We start from the raw sequence: 19,413 nt of genomic DNA on the forward strand, positions 1-19,413 counted from the left end.
GCAAGATCTGTGTCGGACGCATTAATGAAACAGATACTAGCTGTGGTAAATGTGCTATACACGAGTGGTATACACGCGTGGGTCCTACAATGTGACGGGAACATGGTGGAGGACGGCGGAGCACGCAACCCCGGTGTTCTAGACCGGTGGTCCAGAAAAAGATTCGACCCGCAACGCAACTTTCCTCCCTTGCTCACATTCTCGCATGCAATGCATGCATCTATAGGCAGCTTGTTTGTCGACGACACGGAATAGCTTCCGCGATCAGTAAGTCCGATGGCGGGCATCAACCACATCGCTCACAACGGGCCGCCGTGGCCACCGGCTAACAGCAGCCTCGCCGCGGAGCAGGGCATTCGGTCAAATTCAAATGAGATGTACTCCTATCATGTATGCGACGCAGCGACGGTCTTTGATCATCTTGATGCATGGCGCCTGTGAGCCATATACGTGAATGTCCATTGTCTAAGCACGCGCGCATGCACCTGTACAAGAACGCGTAGCTTTACTTTCTTTGATTCTTCCTTGGAGCGCATGTGTTGATGTAGAATGGGAGTAGGTCCGCTCCTTGTAATTATCGTATCGTGTGCCCCCATTATGACGTGTGGAGTTGTACACTATGGGCAGAATGACGGTCGAGGTGTACGACGTACGCCTATGATGAGCTTGACGACGACCCTCTTCCGACGAGCTCCAACTTGGCGTATCCTGGGTCGATCAGTACTCTAGATGGAGGACACGGCGAAGCTCCAAATTGGTCAGCTACCACATCTTCATCAACACATCGAGGCGTGGAAGAATGAGACTTTGATGAAGCACGTCGGGGACGTCGTATTGGCACCAAGCGGCGTAGTCCACAAGAACCACAACGTACGGTGAGCAGAGCACAACGAAAGATGTTCTTCAGACCGGAGGTGCGGCGGCGCCGGCCGCCGCCGCTGCTGCTGAGAATACTAGACCGGCCTCCGGGCTGCTACTACTGAATATCCCGATCACTCGCACCTTCTTCATTTTATAGATAACATGTACTAGTATGTTTCTTGCAAGGAATTGCAAACGCGTGGGGAGTATAACTCATGGGTGTTCTGTATGGCATCGAACATGGAAAGATACTGGCATGCGAGTGGATCCTCTCCAGTTTTTGGCGAGGAATGGACGCCGGTCGGCGACGTTGGCACAGGTCTAGGCAAACCCGCCGGCCTCTGACCATTTTCCTGTAGTCAGATTGTGAGAAGGCGACGACAGATGCAGCTGCGTTTTCGACGAGAAGACGACGATGACTACAGTTTGGGACGGCCGCAGAGCTTGCTCGACAAGGAGACTATGGGCGACGGGCGAGCGCAATGGAACTTCAGGTGTTGGCGGGACTGCTTTGGAACACTGGGCGGGGCTCATCTGGTCCAAGAAAATCCAATGACATCTGTACCATCGAGGCAGGGGAAGGTAACTACCAAATTTATTTCTGAATGGACACGGGTCTGTGCGGGACCTGACACTGTTCCAAATGGCCACTAACTTGTGAAATACTGCTCAGAATACATGGATTTGACTCAGTCTCCGTGCATGCCATTGGTCCAAACATAGAGAGCACCTACACCCGGGAGCCAAATTGGTTTTCTGAACCACACCTACCACTTTGTGTTATACAATTGTTGTTTGCATAGTCCTTGAGCTGCAACAAAATTTACAATTTCTAGTTAGCAGAGCTGAAAAAGTCTCATACCGATTAATTATGTACATCAAAAAACACAGAAGAATACCTCTTCGTCCCTAACCCCCCAGGAAACACAGGCTAGACGAATAGTGTTTCGTGCCTCCCGTTAGCGGCACTGCCCGTCCGTCTCGCCTCCTGTGGTCTTCAGGCCATGGAGGTATGGTGAATCTCGCCTATCGACGATAGTGCTCCATTTTCTTGATGTTTTTTTTCCAGTTATGTTAGGGTCTGTGTCCTAATTAGGAAGGTGTGGTGGCGGCTCCCTGAAGATGGAATAAAATCCTCCCCGTCTAGCCCCCACCCCGGTGATGCGTAGTGTCATCAAATGGCATGTGGGGGCGTGTTTTCGGCGGATCTTGATGGTTTTGATCAGTGTTCCTTCTGATCTACGCTTCTCTTCATTAGCAGTGATTGTTTCTCCCATGCGCTGGTCCTTTGGGGGCTTAGCACGGCAACTTCTCGTTTATCTACTACAACGAACTCTATGCTGACAAGTTTTACCTAGCTCCATTCAGGGAGGGTGAGGACGGTGGTTTTGGTTTGCTCGAGTGCTTGTAGTTATCACTAGCTGGTCCAAAGATCTGTTTGTAATTTTTTACTTTTAAGATTTCTTGTATTGTTCCGCAAAACTATGTACACCAAAAGCAAAGGTGCACGCACTATGATACAAGTTAACTGATATCTATATTAAACTTCAAACCTTACAATAAATCATATATGAATATGGCGTATATACACACATGCATAAATCTCACATCAATACAAAATACACACTCACACGAGAGGCGCAGAGGGCATGTAGGTTGGCCCCTAGCGACCCAACCCCTCACACACCTGTGGCGGAAGTAGTGCCTGCAGTCTAGCTTGGCCACCTCCTCGGCTTGCTCTTACTCCTCCAATTAGACCGTGCACTCGTCCACCTCATTGCCCGAAGCCAGTGGCGGAGCTAGGGTACTAGTAGGGCCATCCCCCCATGCCTTGGTATAGCAGGGTTTTTTGTGTACCTAAAAGAGCTAATCTAGGCAGGATCTTATTGAAAATTGGCACTCTAATGGAGAATTACCATGGTTGCCCCTCTAAACCTGAATCGGTAGAAACAAGGATGTCGATGCCCAAAACGTGTTGATGGTAAAATTGCTACTATAAAAAATCGAAACATGGATAGGCCTCTAGCTGCCCCTAGGGGCCAAAGTGAATTTCATAAACGATACATACAAGTTAACCGATAAACGATATCTACACACGCTCACCGAGAGTCATATCACAGAAAGAGCACGTAAGCCGGCTCCCGACGACCCAGTGCTTGCACACCTGTCGCGAAAGTAGTGGCCGTAGTTCAGCTTGGCCACCTCCTCGGCATGCTCGTACTCTTCTACCGCATTCCTCGGAACAAGTGCCAGAGCTAGGGGGCTAGGGGCCATGCCCCCCCCCCCCATGCCAACATGAGTTCTTTTATACTCAATGTGTTAATAAATAAGTGACTCAACTTTGTGTACGTACGGATGCGTCCGAAGAACAGAAGAAGTACCTAACAAGCTAATCTAGCTAGGATCTTAGTGAAATTTAGCCTTATTGACTGAAGGACTGAGCTAACGGTAGAAGAGGACACAAACGAGCACACAGTAAAAGATATGCAAGAGCAAATAAGCAAATATTTAAGGCTCTATAAGTTAAAGAGATGAAGTTACTTCAGAGTGATTGACATGTTCGAGAGAATGCAGATAAAACATGTACATATTTCTTGCTGGAAGGTGTAAAGGGGACGAAGTAATTGTGAGATTTGTGACCATATATCTCACATTTGCTCAGAGAAAATGTCGACCGCAACGAATATGCTTCTGAAAAGAAAGGGAGAAAGCTTAGGAAGCAAATTTGGTGCACATGAGCACCCGTGCTCTCAGTTTTTAAAATATTTAAAAACTGAATTTCTGCATTTCAAAAAATCATCACGTTTATTCCATGAATATATACACATATTCTGAATATTCATGCAAAGTTTCGGTAGAAATTGTATTGTATTTTTGTTATCACCAGAATTTGACCGAGTCAGAGATGGGCCGCGATCAAGATGGACTTGAAGAATATATATAGAAGAAATACGTGAATCGGCCTTACATGCAAAGTTTGGGCTAGTTTGCCCTTGTATCTGTAACATATTAGGTTACGTGTCGGTTAGGAGTTAGAGTTTTACCCGTGCACGGTTAGGTGCACGCTTGAATTAGAAAGTCCCCTGGACTATAAATATGTATCTAGGGTTTATGAAATAAACAACAACCAACGTTCAAACACAAACAAATCTCGGCGCATCGCCAACTCCTTCGTCTCGAGGGTTTCTCCGGTAAGCACCATGCTGCCTAGATCGCATCTTGCGATCTAGGCAACACAAGCCTACCCACGTTGTTCATGCGTTGCTCGTAGTGAAGCCTTTTTGATGGCGAGCAACGTAGTTATCTTAGATGTGTTAGGGTTAGCATTGTTCTTCGTATCATATGCTGTCGTAGTGCGACCCTTATGCATCTAGCCGCCCTTACACCTATCTCAGGTGTAGGGCGGCACCCCGCTTGATCATAGTTTAGTAGATCTGATCCGTTACGGTTGCTCCTTGTTCTGCAAGGATTAGTTTAATATCCGCAATAGTTAGGCCCTACAAAGGGTTGGAGGATCCAGCGGCGTGTAGGGTGGAGTTTGCTAGCCCTAGACAGGACGTTCGGGGATCAACCTCGTGTTGGTGTTTAGGCCCTGTCTAGGATCGGCTTACGGTCACCGTGCGCGAGCGCGAGGCCCAATCGTGAGTAGGATGATCCGATTATGCGGTGAAAACCCTAAATCGTCGTAGATCTCATTAGCTTTATCTTGATCAAGCGGGACCACCATATATTCGGACACCTTGTACGAATCATGGGTGGATCGGCTCTTTGAGCCGATTCACGAGATAACTCGAGAGCCAATCGAGGCTCGTATTTAATGTTTACGTGTATGCCATGCGGGAAACTAAGCGAGGCATCATCCAACACCTTCCCCGACCGGGTATAGGTCGGGTGGCACGCCCTTGCGATAGCATCGGACGTGTGACCGAGGAGGCTTTGCGGGCCGTCGCTCCGAGGGACCGGGGCCAGCCGCAGCCCTAGTTGTTCCCGGCTCTCTCGTGTTGCCCGTCGCTGCCCGCCGGTGGGTTTCTGACGTCAACACATTCTGGCACGCTCGGTGGGACCACCTTCGACATCCACCACATCGCCATCTACATCCGAGATGGCGGAAAGCACTCCGGTCAAGTACGAGGATCTGCCTGATGAACTCAAGAAGAAACATGACGAGATCAAGACAACCCTCGAAGCCGAACTCATCGGCTCTTTCCACAGAACCCGCTCTCACAGCGACGACAAGGAAGAAACCGTTCCACGCGACCAGCTCCGACACTATGTATGGGCAAACGCGGCAAGGCCGATCCGTGAGATTGGCCCCAAAGATCTGTAGAGGAATACCGCCAGACCAGCGTGGACCTACTAACATAAAGGCCGACTCTAGGAATCGGCCAAAAAATCATCCTCAACACATATCGGTCTGGGATCAACGTCGATCTAAATGGGCAATGGGATGCGTCGGCTGAGGCACTGGAAGAAACCCACATTGTTCCTAACAAAGCCGACGTTCACATCGTGGTTTTCTGGCTAGCCGTAGAGCCGATATCAGCAATTCCTGGCAGAATCGGCTCGGGGGGGGGGGCACCTAATCTTATGGGCATGCGGCGATACCATTGAGCATGTGCGGAGGAATACTGGCGGCCGATAGGGAAATTGGCGGAAATTGACGATAAAAAAAACACAATCAAATTGGCGACGCAACCAGAGCCGATGCACCGACGTTGACTTGGACAAGTACAGCAAAGCAAGTTTACAGGCATCAGTTTACACAAGGGGGCCCTACTGAAGAAAAGCATTAAGGGCGTGAAGAGCATCGGCACGGATTCGATCCACCTCGGCGATCTCGGCCTCGTCGTCCTCGTCTCTCCCCATCACCGCGCGGCTGCTCGGGGCACGAATTTCAGCCGGGTCGGTCTTCGGATCAGGCTCGTGAGACCTTTTGCTTCCTCTTGGGAGCAAGCAATGAGGGATTCCTCGTCCTGGATAAGTTGTTTGGTCTCCATGGCCCTCTTCTCAAGGTCCTCCAGTTCCTTGCGCAAGGTCGCAAGTTTGACGCTACGAGCGTAAGTGGCGGTCTTGGCGTCTAAAACGGCTTTCTTCTCATTGAGCCGTTGACATTTGCCCGCAATATCGGCTCTCAACGGGAGTTGGGCGCGGCGAAGAGTAATCCTTTGACGAGCCGACTGCACCCTTGACCTGAAAACTGGCAAAGACACTGCCTGCCAAAGCTTAACTTGCAGCGTTACTGGGAGACGGGGCTGGATGTCCTCGAGGATACCCTTGATTGCCTCAGGGTTCTCGACCAGCGTATCGACCGAGGAGGAGAGCAAGACTTTGAGGCGCTGGAGTGGGCCATCGATCGCGCTAGGATCTGGCTCTTCACCTGTTTTGGAAACGGCAGGCTCGATGGAGTCGGGGTCGAACGTCAACAAGCTTGAAGGATCACACCCCTGACAGACGAGCAAGAGCAGCATGAGCATACGACAAAGGAAAAGAGCGGGCTTGAGAGAGAGAGAGAGAGAGAGCTTACCTCTCCCAAGAAAGGAAGGGAAGCCGATGTTGTGACGATCGGCTTTACGGCAGTCTGGGCTAGGTTAGCTACTTGGTCAGTCGCGCTTGGCGAATTGGACAGGCCAAGGGCAGCAGATGGAATCGGCACCTCTTCAACGTCCCCGCTAGAAGTCCCATCAGTCTGCAAGGGAAATGGTAAGGCAATCCAATTAGTGGCAAGACGATGTGGAACACGAACTGCCGAGTATATTACATTTGAAACTTCCTGGCTCGGCGAGGAGACTTGCGGGCTTGTGCGGGCCCTTTTGACGCATCGACGCTTCATGCGCGACCTCGTTTGGATCGGAACCTGAAGGACAGCCGGCTCGGAAGTCGACCTTTTCTGAGAAGCCGACGTTGGCGAATCCGTCTGGCTCTGTGTAGTGGACCTTCTGTATCACCTGGGGAAGAGTCCCTTGGACTGGAATGTGCTCCCTCACTGGAGTTCTCTTCAGTAGAAGCCTGGAAGAAGAGGTACAACCATGTTACAAAGGTTGGGAAGGCAAATGTGTTCGATTAAGACATGGATCAACTTACGTGCAAGCTTTCTCGAGCAGGAGCTTTGCGCTTCGGGGTCTTCTCGACAGCCACCTTCCTCACCGCCGTCCTCGCCTGAGTCGAGGCTCGGGGGGCAACTGGCCCCAAAGTTGCTTTACTCTTGGGAGCCGATTTCGGAGGAATCGGCTGGCTCTGCATTATGACTTTCTTCAGAGATGGCGAGCTCTGGCAGAAGAGAACCACCGGGGCCGGAGGAAGAAATACGAAGGGGGAGCCGTCGGCTTGCTTGGGAACTGGGCCCTCTTGTTGCTGCTAGGAAGATAGAGTCAGGTCACCAGACGATTACCATAAGCAGTTACAAGAAATATGTGAGTGATGGTACCTGGTCTGCGGGGATGTCATACTCGGCATCGAGTTGTCTCAACAGCGGTCCTAAATCCCTTCTGAAGACATGGGTCTTCCACATGGACCACCAAGTCTCGAAACCGTCGGTAGTAAAGGAGAAACGGAGGTTGTGGGGAATTGGGATGGCCAAAGCATCAAAGAAGGTGTAACACCTTTGGCCAGTAAGTATGTCAGGCAGTTCAGCTCTGCTTGCTGTCAGGTGGTGTAAGAAGAAGTGTGGCGGCACCTGCCCGAGACCAAGCTGTCGGGCTACCACTACCGGTTGATAACACTCATAACCAGGCTTGATGATCCGGTTCGAGGTACTCATGCCGACGGGGAGGAAGCAAGGGCGAATCATGATGGAATACAGATGCTTGGGTGCTATCGTCATCGGCAAAGTTATCCAATCGAAAGGAGACTCGGATTTTCAAAATTCTCCGGTTTAGTATAAGGAAAGAACAGGGGGTTGTCCAAACCTTGGAAGAAGATCTTGAACCACCCTCGCCGCTTCCTTAGGGATCGACTCGCTGCTCGGGAGACCATACAAAGCTTGGCCATAGCTGGTACATCGGATATCCTTGCCGTTAGCATCCGGGAAGGTGCGGGAGGTCAAAGGTGGGAAGTCCGGGATCCGGTTACGAAAGTATAGCTGCGCCCATAACTGAATAAACCACCAGGGACCGCCAGTTTTAACTGTCTTTTGAGAGAACAGTTTGACGGACATCAGTTGAAGAGATCGATAGACCTCTCCAAGAAACAGCTTGCCTAGGCCAAGATGGGTGCCTTTGGCCAGTTCATAGGCTAGGGAAAGGTAATTTTTGGTAGGGGCAAGTGATGGGCCACAGAATATGAAGTGTTCCAACCAAAAGTTCGGGAAGGTCTGTGTGTTCTCTCTCCGTCACGGGGCCTTTGGTCTTCATATAACGATTGAGGTAGGCACCCCGAGCTGGTACACTCTTTTTTAGAAGAAAGGGTGAAAGGGACTTTCGGCGGTTTGAATGCGAAGGGCTTGGGGATGCAATGTCTAGGCTCTGTGATCATGGTCACATCCAGCAGAGTGGGTGTCATAGGGCCATGGCCAAACATGAAACGAGTTCGGTGCGTCGGACCGGAAATAGCCGATGGTTTTCAGAATGTTTTCATTCTTCTCAAGAGAAGACAATGATAATGACAGGGCATCGGCTATCCCTATGGCTTCCCAGGTGGCATAATGGGCTTTGGATACTCTGTTGTACCATGTCACCCAACCCTCAGGGGGGTTAGGCCAGGCTCGCAGGAAGTCGGCCCAGGAGGTCAGATCTAAGTTCTGATTCACAAAGGGGATCCTGTTAGCTTCGCATGAAATTAAGAGGGCAGGGCTCTCGGAAGAACGAGGACCAAGACACATAGAATTTGCGAGAGAAGGATGTGGCAGCAGGATGTCTGAAACCTAAAATTGATAGTGGGAGAAAACATTAATTCAGGTGTTTGTCTGTTTACTCTTGACATTGATGCATGTGGCAAGGGGGCCGTTGAGGATTACCTTCAGACCGGAGATCATGGCGTTGGCGTTGGATGATTCCGCCATTGGATGCGCTGAGGGATTGGGACGGCGCGGCTGAGATCTGAGATCCGTGGAGCTGTCTGGGCGGCGATTTGGGGATGTGAGTTTCTCAGACGAAGGGCGCAAGTTACCGTTTGGAGGGGCAGTTAGGTTGACCTTGCTCCCGTTTATCATAGAGGCTGATGTGATACCATCGGCTCTTTTGGGGGGCGCCTGACTCTGGCTATCAGCAGGGTTAAGTGAATACGTTCCTTCATTTTTTAGATTGGTGATAAAGTTAAGGAGGCAAGACGCCATGACATGACCCGATGAGGTATAAGCATAATGATTTTGGAAATGACATTTCCAAAACCAGGGGGACATGTGTTATCACCAGAATTTGACCGAGTCAGAGGTGGACCGCGATCAAGATGGACTTGAAGAATATATATAGAAGAAATACGTGAATCGGCCTTACATGCAAAGTTTGGGCTAGTTTGCCCTTGTATCTGTAACATATTAGGTTACGTGTCGGTTAGAAGTTAGAGTTTTACCCGTGCACGGTTAGGTGCACGCTTGAATTAGAAAGTCCACTGGACTATAAATATGTATCTAGGGTTTATGAAATAAACAACAACCAACGTTCAAACACAAACAAATCTCGGCGCATCGCCAACTCCTTCGTCTCGAGGGTTTCTCCGGTAAGCACCATGCTGCCTAGATCGCATCTTGCGATCTAGGCAGCACAAGCCTACCCACGTTGTTCATGCGTTGCTCGTAGTGAAGCCTTTTTGATGGCGAGCAACGTAGTTATCTTAGATGTGTTAGGGTTAGCATTGTTCTTCGTATCATATGCTGTCGTAGTGCGACCCTTATGCATCTAGCCGCCCTTACACCTATCTCAGGTGTAGGGGCGGCACCCCGCTTGATCATAGTTTAGTAGATCTGATCCGTTACGGTTGCTCCTTGTTCTGCAAGGATTAGTTTAATATCCGCAATAGTTAGGCCCTACAAAGGGTTGGAGGATCCAGCGGCGTGTAGGGTGGAGTTTGCTAGCCCTAGACAGGACGTTCCGGGGATCAACCTCGTGTTGGTGTTTAGGCCCTGTCTAGGATCGGCTTACGGTCACCGTGCGCGAGCGCGAGGCCCAATCGTGAGTAGGATGATCCGATTATGCGGTGAAAACCCTAAATCGTCGTAGATCTCATTAGCTTTATCTTGATCAAGCGGGACCACCATATATTCGGACACCTTGTACGAATCATGGGTGGATCGGCTCTTTGAGCCGATTCACGAGATAACTCGAGAGCCGATCGAGGCTCGTATTTAATGTTTACGTGTATGCCATGCAGGAAACTAAGCGAGGCATCATCCAACACCTTCCTGACCAGGTATAGGTCAGGTGGCACGCCCTTGCGATAGCATTGAACGTGTGACCAGGAGGCTTTGCGGGCCGTCGCTCTGAGGGACTGGGGCCAGCCGCAGCCCTAGTTGTTCCCGGCTCTACTGTGTTGCCCGTCGCTGCCCGCCGGTGGGTTTCTGACGTCAACAATTTTGAGCTAAAGGAAAAAAACAAATTTATGGCTACGTATAGAGGTATATATTTATCAGAAATTTGTCTTTTTTGTATAGCTTAAAATATAACATATTTTTCTTCAAAATTTCTAATGTACCTTCAGAATGTTTATATGTATGTGGGTATTTAATTTCATATTTTTTCAAATCCAAAAAATATAATTTTTAAAAATCAGGAGCACTGGTGCTCATGTGCCAAATACACTTTTCGGAAAGCTTAGCATTATAATTGGACAAAACATTTATTGCTTCCAACAGTAGGTACCTGCCCTTCCCTTTGAATTTATAAGCTTCTGATTGGTTATCGCTTGGATCTTGAGGTGTGATGCAGATGAGCCGAGCAAGTACGCGTAAGAGCATCTCCAGTCGCGTCCCTCAAAAAGTCTGTATGTGACACCAAAAAATCTTATTTGGGAGACGCGACTGAAGATGCTCAATCTGCTCATGATGTGAAACTCGAGTTCCATTTTGGGTTCGGTTTTCCTTGAAAGAATGCGTCTAGTGAATCAAACGTCTGCTGGAACCTCGGCGCGTTGTTCCAGCCGTATTGGAACTGACGTCTACTTGGATCAATATCTCTCTGGAACTTCGATCTGCACATTCCAACACGTGCCGCTGCCAGGAACAAACACCTGGTGCGGCTTCAGGTGCTTTCACCGCTTAACGCTACTACAAAGGCAACACCATGCTTCCGTTCCGAGGAAGTGTACAGCCACCACGTGCCAGGCGCCACCTGCAACACGCCACAAGGATTGAAGGATCCACCGGCCGCCGCTCCTACCTCGGAGCGTCCACCATGGCGGACAACGTCGTGAACCCGCACGACAAGATGCGCAGCCGGGACGTGAACAAGGTGGCCCGAGGGGAGCAGGCGCCGAGGCCGCCGCACGAGCCCGGCAGCGTGGCGGACTCGCCGCCGGCCCCGCCGGACGGCGGCACCATCGAGCTGCGCACCGCGCCGAGCGACTTCCGGTTCCCGACCACGAACCAGACGCGCCACTGCTACGTGCGCTACCTCGAGTACCACAGGTAAACCACACGCCTGCTCTCTACTCTAGATCCGGAGTTCAGCATCAAGCTCGCGATATGTCTCGCGTGTTACACAAGTCATGCGTCAGGTGTATGAAGGCCAAGGAAGGTGATAACTCGGAGTGCGCGAAGTTCCAGCGTTACTACAGATCTCTTTGCCCCACGGATTGGGTAAGTCCGTAGTATATTCTGCATATTTTGCTGTTTTGTTGGTCTCGAGTCTCCATCTGTGTTGCTGACAGAGTGTGATTTGCAGGTCGTCGAGTGGAACCGGCAGAGGGAGGAAGGGATATTCCCAGGACCCATCTGATATCAGCAGCGATGTGTGTGCTTGAGTAGTTGAGCGCGCAGCTGTCTACTCTGTATCCTGTTTCCCCTGCTTGTCTTAGTTCTCGAATTCACCTCCAAAAGACCACGTGATAAGCGTGGTAAGCCACCAAATGAAAAACAAAAAAAAATTCACCTCCAAAAGCTAATTAATCTTCGTCTGAACTGTAGCGCCTCGCCGTGATCGACCACCGATCTATATATCGCTTTTACAAGACATGTTTGGTGTACGTGCGGCATCGGAGATTTGAGCTCGACATACGGGTTTCGGGACAAAAGTACAAGACCATCGTGTGACTCCCTTGTTGTTTCAACACGAATTGTGAGATGTGATTACGTTTAGGGTGTGTTCGATTCAGAACCAAGTGAAATGAACTGGTTCAAAATGAAATGGAACCATTTCGCACCTAAAGCTAATTTTTATGTTTGGTTGTAGAATAAAATAAAATAGAACCGAATGATTCGTCGAAAAGAAATATTCTTTCCATAAAAATTCAAAAAAATATTCTTTTTATATGCAAAATGCACCCATTTCAATGAATTGGTGGAATGTGGTGTATAAAAATTCAAAAAAATAATTATTTTTATATCCAAAATGCACCCATTTCAATGAATTGGTGGAATGTGGTGAAAACCGTTGTTAATTACGAAATACTCCACTAATCCAGTCAAAAAATAAACCATTATTAATTACGATTTTAAGATTAAAAAGATTATGTGTCTTAATTACGATTTTGAAATATTAAAGTTTAATCTCATTCCATTTTACTTTCCAATTCTCCCAACCAAACATAAATGATGTTAATTAGGATTTTGAGATTAAAAAACTATTAGATGCTTTTAATTACGATTTTGAGATTAAAATTTTTATTTACCATTTTTAATTACAATTTTAAGATAAAAGATTACTTTAACTTTATTTCGTTTTACTCTATAATTCTCCAAGCAAAGAAAAAACCGAAGAAAAAACACTCTATTTTGTCCAAATCGAGCACGGGGATGAAACCATCCCATTCTTCTGGATGGAACAATTTCATTCCATATTGTTCCAGAATCGAATACACCCTTACATTACCACTTTCACCAAAACCGTCACACGTTTCCATAATATGCTAATGAGCCGAGGACTGAGAGATCTTTCACCGGCTACTTAGGATACCTTTGCTAGCATGTGCCGATTTTATGATACATGGGGTAAGCTCTGTTGAAGACCACGTACCACTAGCATGACAAAAAAATAACAAATTAGATTGTTGATCACATGCATCAAGCAAGTCATACAAAGCATCACAATGTTTACAAAAAATCGTAACCTAAGAGGAGCATGCATGACCACTTACCAAAAGTCGGTGACAAGTTCATCCTACAGCAATAATTATGGTGTCAACCTACCACCACATAAAAATAGGATGTCATATGTACACCACAAGATCACAATCACGCGAGGGATTAGTCAAGACCACCTCATGATAGTTACATGCCATAAAAAGTTTTTAAACCCTAACTATACCAAAATGAACATTATCATCAAGTCATGAACATATCATCACCATCGATCACCTCCATGCATGCATCCCCCAATGGTCCTAGTGCCCACTACAGATTGTAGTAGTACTTGGCAAGGCTGGTCCTTAGCCAAAGAATCCTGCATGGGCACCATGCCAACAAAATTGGTGCCTTGGCCTTGTGGTCGACGAGGTGGCTGAGCACTATGAGGGACTCTTCGCTGAAGCCAACATGGTCAATGACTTCCTGGTACATATGTTACGGTGCTTGTTTGTGGGCTTGTTGTCCCGGATAGCCTCTCCGACATCCCTCACAGCGACAATCATGTTGGTAAAGGCCACGAGCCCGTCGGTGGTGAAGGCCACGAGCCCGTCGGTGGTGAAGGCACCCCTCTTCCTCTTACCTGCATACATCTTTTCAGGTGCGCCAGCAGGTGAAAGGATCGTATGCCGCACCTAGAGGGGGGGGGGGGTGAATAGGTGCTAACCAATTTTTAGTTCTTTTTCACTTTAGGCTTGACACAAAGGTAAATTCTCTAGATATGCAACTAAGTGAATTTACCTATATGACAAGGTAACCAATCTAGCAAGATATAGCTACGCAATATATAGGAGATAGAATAGGATAGAGGTAACCGAGAGTGGAGCACGCGGAGACACGGAGATGATTCCCGTAGTTCCCTTCCTTTGCAAGAAGGTACGTCTACGTTTGGAGGAGTGTGGTTGCTACGAAAGCCAAACCAACATCCATGAAGGCTTCACTCAGATCTCCTATGGGCAACGCCACGAAGGCCTAGCCCACTTCCACTAAGGGATTTCCTCGAGGCGGAAACCGGGCCTTTACAAGGTTCTTGGGGCACACATCCACAACCGAATTGGAGGCTCCCAAATCCGTAACAATACAACAATCAACAACAACAACACATCAACAACAATCAACTAGGGAACCAAAAGGAACACTAGCAAGAGGGCCCTCAAACAAATGAGGGGGAAATGTAAATCGCTTCGGTGAGGATGTAGATCGGTGTCTTCTCCTTCGAATCTCCAAAGATCAAGAGCTTTGGTTGGGGGAGGAAGGAGATCTTGCAAATCTTGTGTTCTTGAGGTGGCTCTAATGGTGGTGAAGACTTGGCAGATTTTTGTGCAATGATTGAGCAACTTGTCCCTTTGGAGAAGAGAGCTATTTATATGATTGGAGCTCTCAGATCTGACCGTTTGGACGAAATCTAGTAACACCGGAAGTTCCGGCCAGGAGGGCCGGAAGTTCCGGCTGGCACCGGAAGTACCGGCCAGGAGGGCCGGAAGTTCCGGCAGGAGGAAACTGCGTCAGATGACCTGGTCAACAAAGATTGGGGCGGAACTAGGGCGGAACTTCCGGCGACCGGAAGTTCCGGCCAAGTTCCGGCCAAGTTCCGGAATTCCGAGAAAACCATACTGGACACTACTGAGCCACAATTCGGGAATTCCGGAACTTGTCCGGAAGTTGGGCGGAAGTTCCGCTGACCGGAACTTTTGGCCAACTTCACCGGAACTTCCGGTCAGGGAATAAAATCTGCAAACAGAACTGCGCTGAAGGGCCTCTGCTGGAAGCACCAGGGCGGAACTTCCGCCTGCTGGGGCCGGAACTTCCGCCAGAAACAAAAAGACCTTCAGAACTTCAGAACAGCCATACCATTTCACCGATCAAATATATTTCTCGAAAACTTGTACCTGTCTACATCAACACACATAAATATATACCTAGTGTTGACATCAAACACACAAAACCCAAAAGGGCGGGAAATGTTCTTTCAATCTCCCCCTTTTTGGTGTTTGATGGCAACACAAGTATTTGCAAGGAATGAATAATGTAAACCAACAATGTGAAAGATATAGAGGAGCTCCCCCTAGATATGAGCATTGGTACATAAGAAGCTCCCCCTATATCTTGCATCCGTCTTCCATGGGGTTAGCAATACAACATAGTGATAAGCATATGGATAATAAGATCATGCACACATTGATAACCATGGAAGACTCACATACGGAGTTTACCATACACATAGATAAAGTTTACAAGCCAAATAAACTAAGAACATAGTTCGACAGCACAAGGATAAATAGAATCACAAGTGATAAAAATCAAAGCCAACACGAGCTTGTGACTCCCCCATGCAAATACCCAACGGAGAGCAACCTAAAAGTTTCTCACTCTTCCCCTTTGGCACCAAGGCACCAAAAAGGGATAGGAGAAACTACACGTCCCAAGGGTCGGCGTTAGCCCAGCCGGGAGGGAGGTTCGATGTAGCGCCGGGGTAGGGAGGAGTGTGAGGAGGAGACTCGATCTCAAGACCATCCGGAGGAAGAGGAACACCATGCCGAGAAACCCAATCAGCCTCCGGAGTGATATTCTCCTCGGATCCGGGAGGAGACACTTCTACCTCAAGAGCCCTCATGATGCTCTTCTGACGAACCCGAGACTTCTTGGCTTCTGCATGCTGCTGATACTGACGGTGGTTGACTGCAGAGGTGAGGCAAAAAATCTGTCTCATGCGGCGAGCAAGCTTAGAAGCCCAGCTAGGTGGCTTCTCATCCATGGGGGGAACATCTTCTATGGGGGAGTTGTGGCGCTTGGTGATACGTCCCAAACGTATCTATAATTTCTTATGTTCCATGCTACTTTTATGATGATACTCACATGTTTTATACACATTATATGTCATTATTATGCATTTTCCGGCACTAACCTATTGACGAGATGCCGAAGAGCCGCTTGTTGTTTTCTGCTGTTTTTGGTTTCAGAAATCCTAGTAAGGAAATATTCTCGGAATGGGACGAAATCAACGCCCAGGGTCCTATTTTTACACGAAGCTTCCAGAAGACCGGAGAGGAAACGAAGTGGGGCCACGAGGTGGCGACACACTAGGGCGGCGCGGCCCAAGCCCTGGCCGCGCCGGCCTACTGTGTGGGCCCCTCGTGACGCCCCCTGACTTGCCCTTCCGCCTACTTAAAGTCTTCGTCGCGAAACCCCCAGTACCGAGAGCCACGATACGGAAAACCTTACAGAGATGCCGCCGCCGCCAATCCCATCTCGGGGGATTCAGGAGATCGCCTCCGGCACCCCGCCGGAGAGGGGAATCATCTCCCGGAGGTCTCTTCATCGCCATGATCGCCTCCGGATCGATGTGTGAGTAGTCCACCCCTGGACTATGGGTCCATAGCAGTAGCTAGATGGTTGTCTTCTCCTCATTGTGCTATCATGTTAGATCTTGTGAGCTGCCTATCATGATCAAGATCATCTATTTGTAATGCTACATGTTGTGTTTGTTGGGATCCGATGAATATTGAATACTATGTCAAGTTGATTATCAATCTATCATATATGTTATTTATGTTCTTGCATGCTCTCCGTTGCTAGTAGAGGCTCTGGCCAAGTTGATACTTGTGACTCCAAGAGGGAGTATTTATGCTCGATAGTGGGTTCATGCCTCCATTAAATCTGGGACAGTGACAGAAAGTTGATAAAACATCGATGCTTTGTATAAGGATATTTGTGTTGATTACATTACGCACCATACTTAATGCAATTGTCTGTTGTTTGCAACTTAATACTGGAGGGGATTCGGATGATAACCTGATTAAATCTCATAGTAAAAATCTCATAGTGGACTTTTTAGGCATAGATGCATGCTGGATAGCGGTCTATGTACTTTGTCGTAATGCCCTGATTAAATCTCATAGTACTCATCATGATATATGTATGTGCATTGTTATGCCTTCTTTATTTCTCAATTGCCCAACTGTAATTTGTTCACCCAACATCTGTTTATCTTATGGGAGAGACACCACTAGTGAATTGTGGACCCTGGTCCTATTCTTTACATCTGAAATACAATCTCATCGTAACCGTTCTTTACTGTTCTTCGCAAACAATCATCATCTTCCACACAATACATTTAATCCTTTGTTTACAGCAAGCCGGTGAGATTGACAACCTCACTACGTTGGGGCAAAGTACTTTGATTGTGTTGTGCAGGTTCCACGTTGGCGCCGGAATCCCTGGTGTTGCGCCGCACTACACTCCGCCACCAACAACCTTCAACGTGCTTCTTGACTCCTACTGGTTCGATAAACCTTGGTTTCTTATTGAGGGAAACTTGCTGCTATACGCATCACACCTTCCACTTGGGGTTCCCAACGGGCGTGTGCTTTGCGCGTATCACTTGGTCCTCAGAACCTTCACTTCATGGGATGTGATGTTGAGAGGAATAGAGTGAAGGAGGGTACTCTCACAAGTATCAACCCAAGTGTCCTCAATGAGCTTCATAATGTACGGAGAAAACGAGGGAAGCTTCTTCTCCATCACACATGACCACATCTCATGGTAGATGTAGTCCATCACATCAAGCCTCTCACCGGTGCCCTTCTTAGCAAAGGAGTTTGCCATTAGATCCACTTCATATAGATGTAACTCATCAAGGTTGCCACCCTTTGGTCCAATGGTTTCCCGGTAGACTCTAAGCATAATGTCCCAAGTAGGGAGAATATCCGCACTCTTGCCTAGAATACCCCAACCTTTGATGTAGAGGTGCTCCAAGACTTCCCTTGTTTGAGCAAATGAACTATCATGGCACCTCCAACCATTTGCATCTACGCCCGGGTAGCGAGGGTATCCAAGGGCACTTCCAAACTTTGCCAAGTTAGACTCAAGGAGCCTTTCATGAGTCATCCACCGGAATGTTCTAGCTTCATCTTGTTCAAAGTGGACGGTGGCATAGAATTTTTGAATCAACCCGATATCATAATCCTTGTTGAGCTCCATAATGGGATAGAGCCCAAACTCACCACACATAGCATAGGCTTCTTCAAAGTACCTAGAAGCGGCCATCTTGGCGGTGTCAATGGCATGTTGAGGGGCTACCCCTTCTTGAATGGCACATAGACCTCATAGAAAATCTCCTCTTGAGTCTTGTTGTGAAACCTCTTATCCCCAACCCTATTGCTCCGAGGGGTGAGGTAAGGGTTCATGTCACAGAGCTCCTTGTACTTAAGATACTGCATGTTCTTCACGGATACATGGATTCTATGCCACTGTCCAATGGATATTGCGCGTATCAAGCTAAATTTCTGGCGCCGTTGCCGGGGAACTGAAGAAAAGCTACACCACAAAGATTTCTAACTCCCACGTCAACTACACGCCAGCAGCTAAATTTCTAGCGCCATTGCCGGGGAGATCAAGACAAGCTGCAAGGGGAGTCTCCCACATCCAATCTCTTTAATTTGTTTTTGTCTTGCTTTGTTTTATTTTATTTACTGCTTTGTTTGCTCCTTATATCAAAAACACAAAAAAAATTAGTTGCTAGTTTTACTTTATTTACTGTCTTGTTCTCTATATCAAAAACACAAAAAAATTAGTTACTTGCATTTACTTTATTTAGTTTGCTTTATTTACTACTGCTAAAATGAGTACTGTTGAGAATACTAAGTTGTGTGACTTCACTAGCACAAGTAATAATGATTTCTTATGCACACCTATTGCTCCACCTGCTACTACAGCAAGAATTCTTTGAAATTAAACCTGCTTTACTGAATCTTGTTATGAGAGAGCAATTTTCTGGTGTTAGTTCCGATGATGCTCGCTGCCCATCTTAATAATTTTGTTGAACTATGTGAAATGTAAAAGTATAAGGATGTAGATGGTGACATTATAAAATTAAAATTGTTTCCTTTCTCCTTAAGAGGAAGAGCTAAAGATTGGTTGCTATCTCTGCCTAGAAATAGTATTGATTCATGGACTAAATGTAAGGATGCTTTTATTGGTAGATATTATCCTACCGCTAAAATTATATCTTTGAGAAGTAGCATAATGAATTTCAAGCAATTAGATAATGAACATGTTGCTCAAGCATGAGAGAGAATGAAATCTTTGGTAAAGAATTGCCCAACCCATGGACTAACTACTTGGATGATCATCCAAACCTTCTATGCGAGATTGAATTTTTTTCGCGGAACCTATTGGATTCAGCTGCTGGAGGTACCTTTATGTCCATCACTTTGGGGGCGGCAACAAAGCTTCTTGATGATATGATGATAAATTACTCTGAATGGCACACTGAAAGAGCTCCACAAGGTAAGAAAGTAAATTCTGTTGAAGAAACCTCCTCCTTGAGTGATAAGATTGATGCT

At 47.5% G+C, this 19,413-nt stretch overlaps 1 protein-coding gene across 1 annotated transcript; it reads left to right on the plus strand.

The window, feature by feature from the left end:
• Positions 1-11,183: 11,183 nt before the first annotated feature.
• LOC124700283 (cytochrome c oxidase subunit 6b-3-like) lies at positions 11,184-11,726 on the plus strand. Its single transcript, XM_047232436.1, has 3 exons — positions 11,184-11,416; positions 11,506-11,587; positions 11,673-11,726. The coding sequence occupies exons 1-3, from the start codon at positions 11,184-11,186 to the stop codon at positions 11,724-11,726; spliced, it is 369 nt and encodes a 122-aa protein (XP_047088392.1).
• The last annotated feature ends 7,687 nt before the right edge of the window (positions 11,727-19,413 follow it).

This window comes from Lolium rigidum, chromosome 3, assembly GCF_022539505.1.
Source record: "Lolium rigidum isolate FL_2022 chromosome 3, APGP_CSIRO_Lrig_0.1, whole genome shotgun sequence".
Taxonomy (NCBI): domain Eukaryota; kingdom Viridiplantae; phylum Streptophyta; class Magnoliopsida; order Poales; family Poaceae; genus Lolium; species Lolium rigidum.

Excerpts from the sequence above, each read along its gene's own strand:
- LOC124700283 (XM_047232436.1), top strand. The coding sequence starts at position 11,184 with ATGGCGGACAACGTCGTGAACCCGCACGACAAGATGCGCAGCCGGGAC. Across the intron at positions 11,417-11,505 it reads CGCTACCTCGAGTACCACAG|GTGTATGAAGGCCAAGGAAG; the intron begins GTAAACCACACG and ends GTCATGCGTCAG. Across the intron at positions 11,588-11,672 it reads CTCTTTGCCCCACGGATTGG|GTCGTCGAGTGGAACCGGCA; the intron begins GTAAGTCCGTAG and ends TGTGATTTGCAG.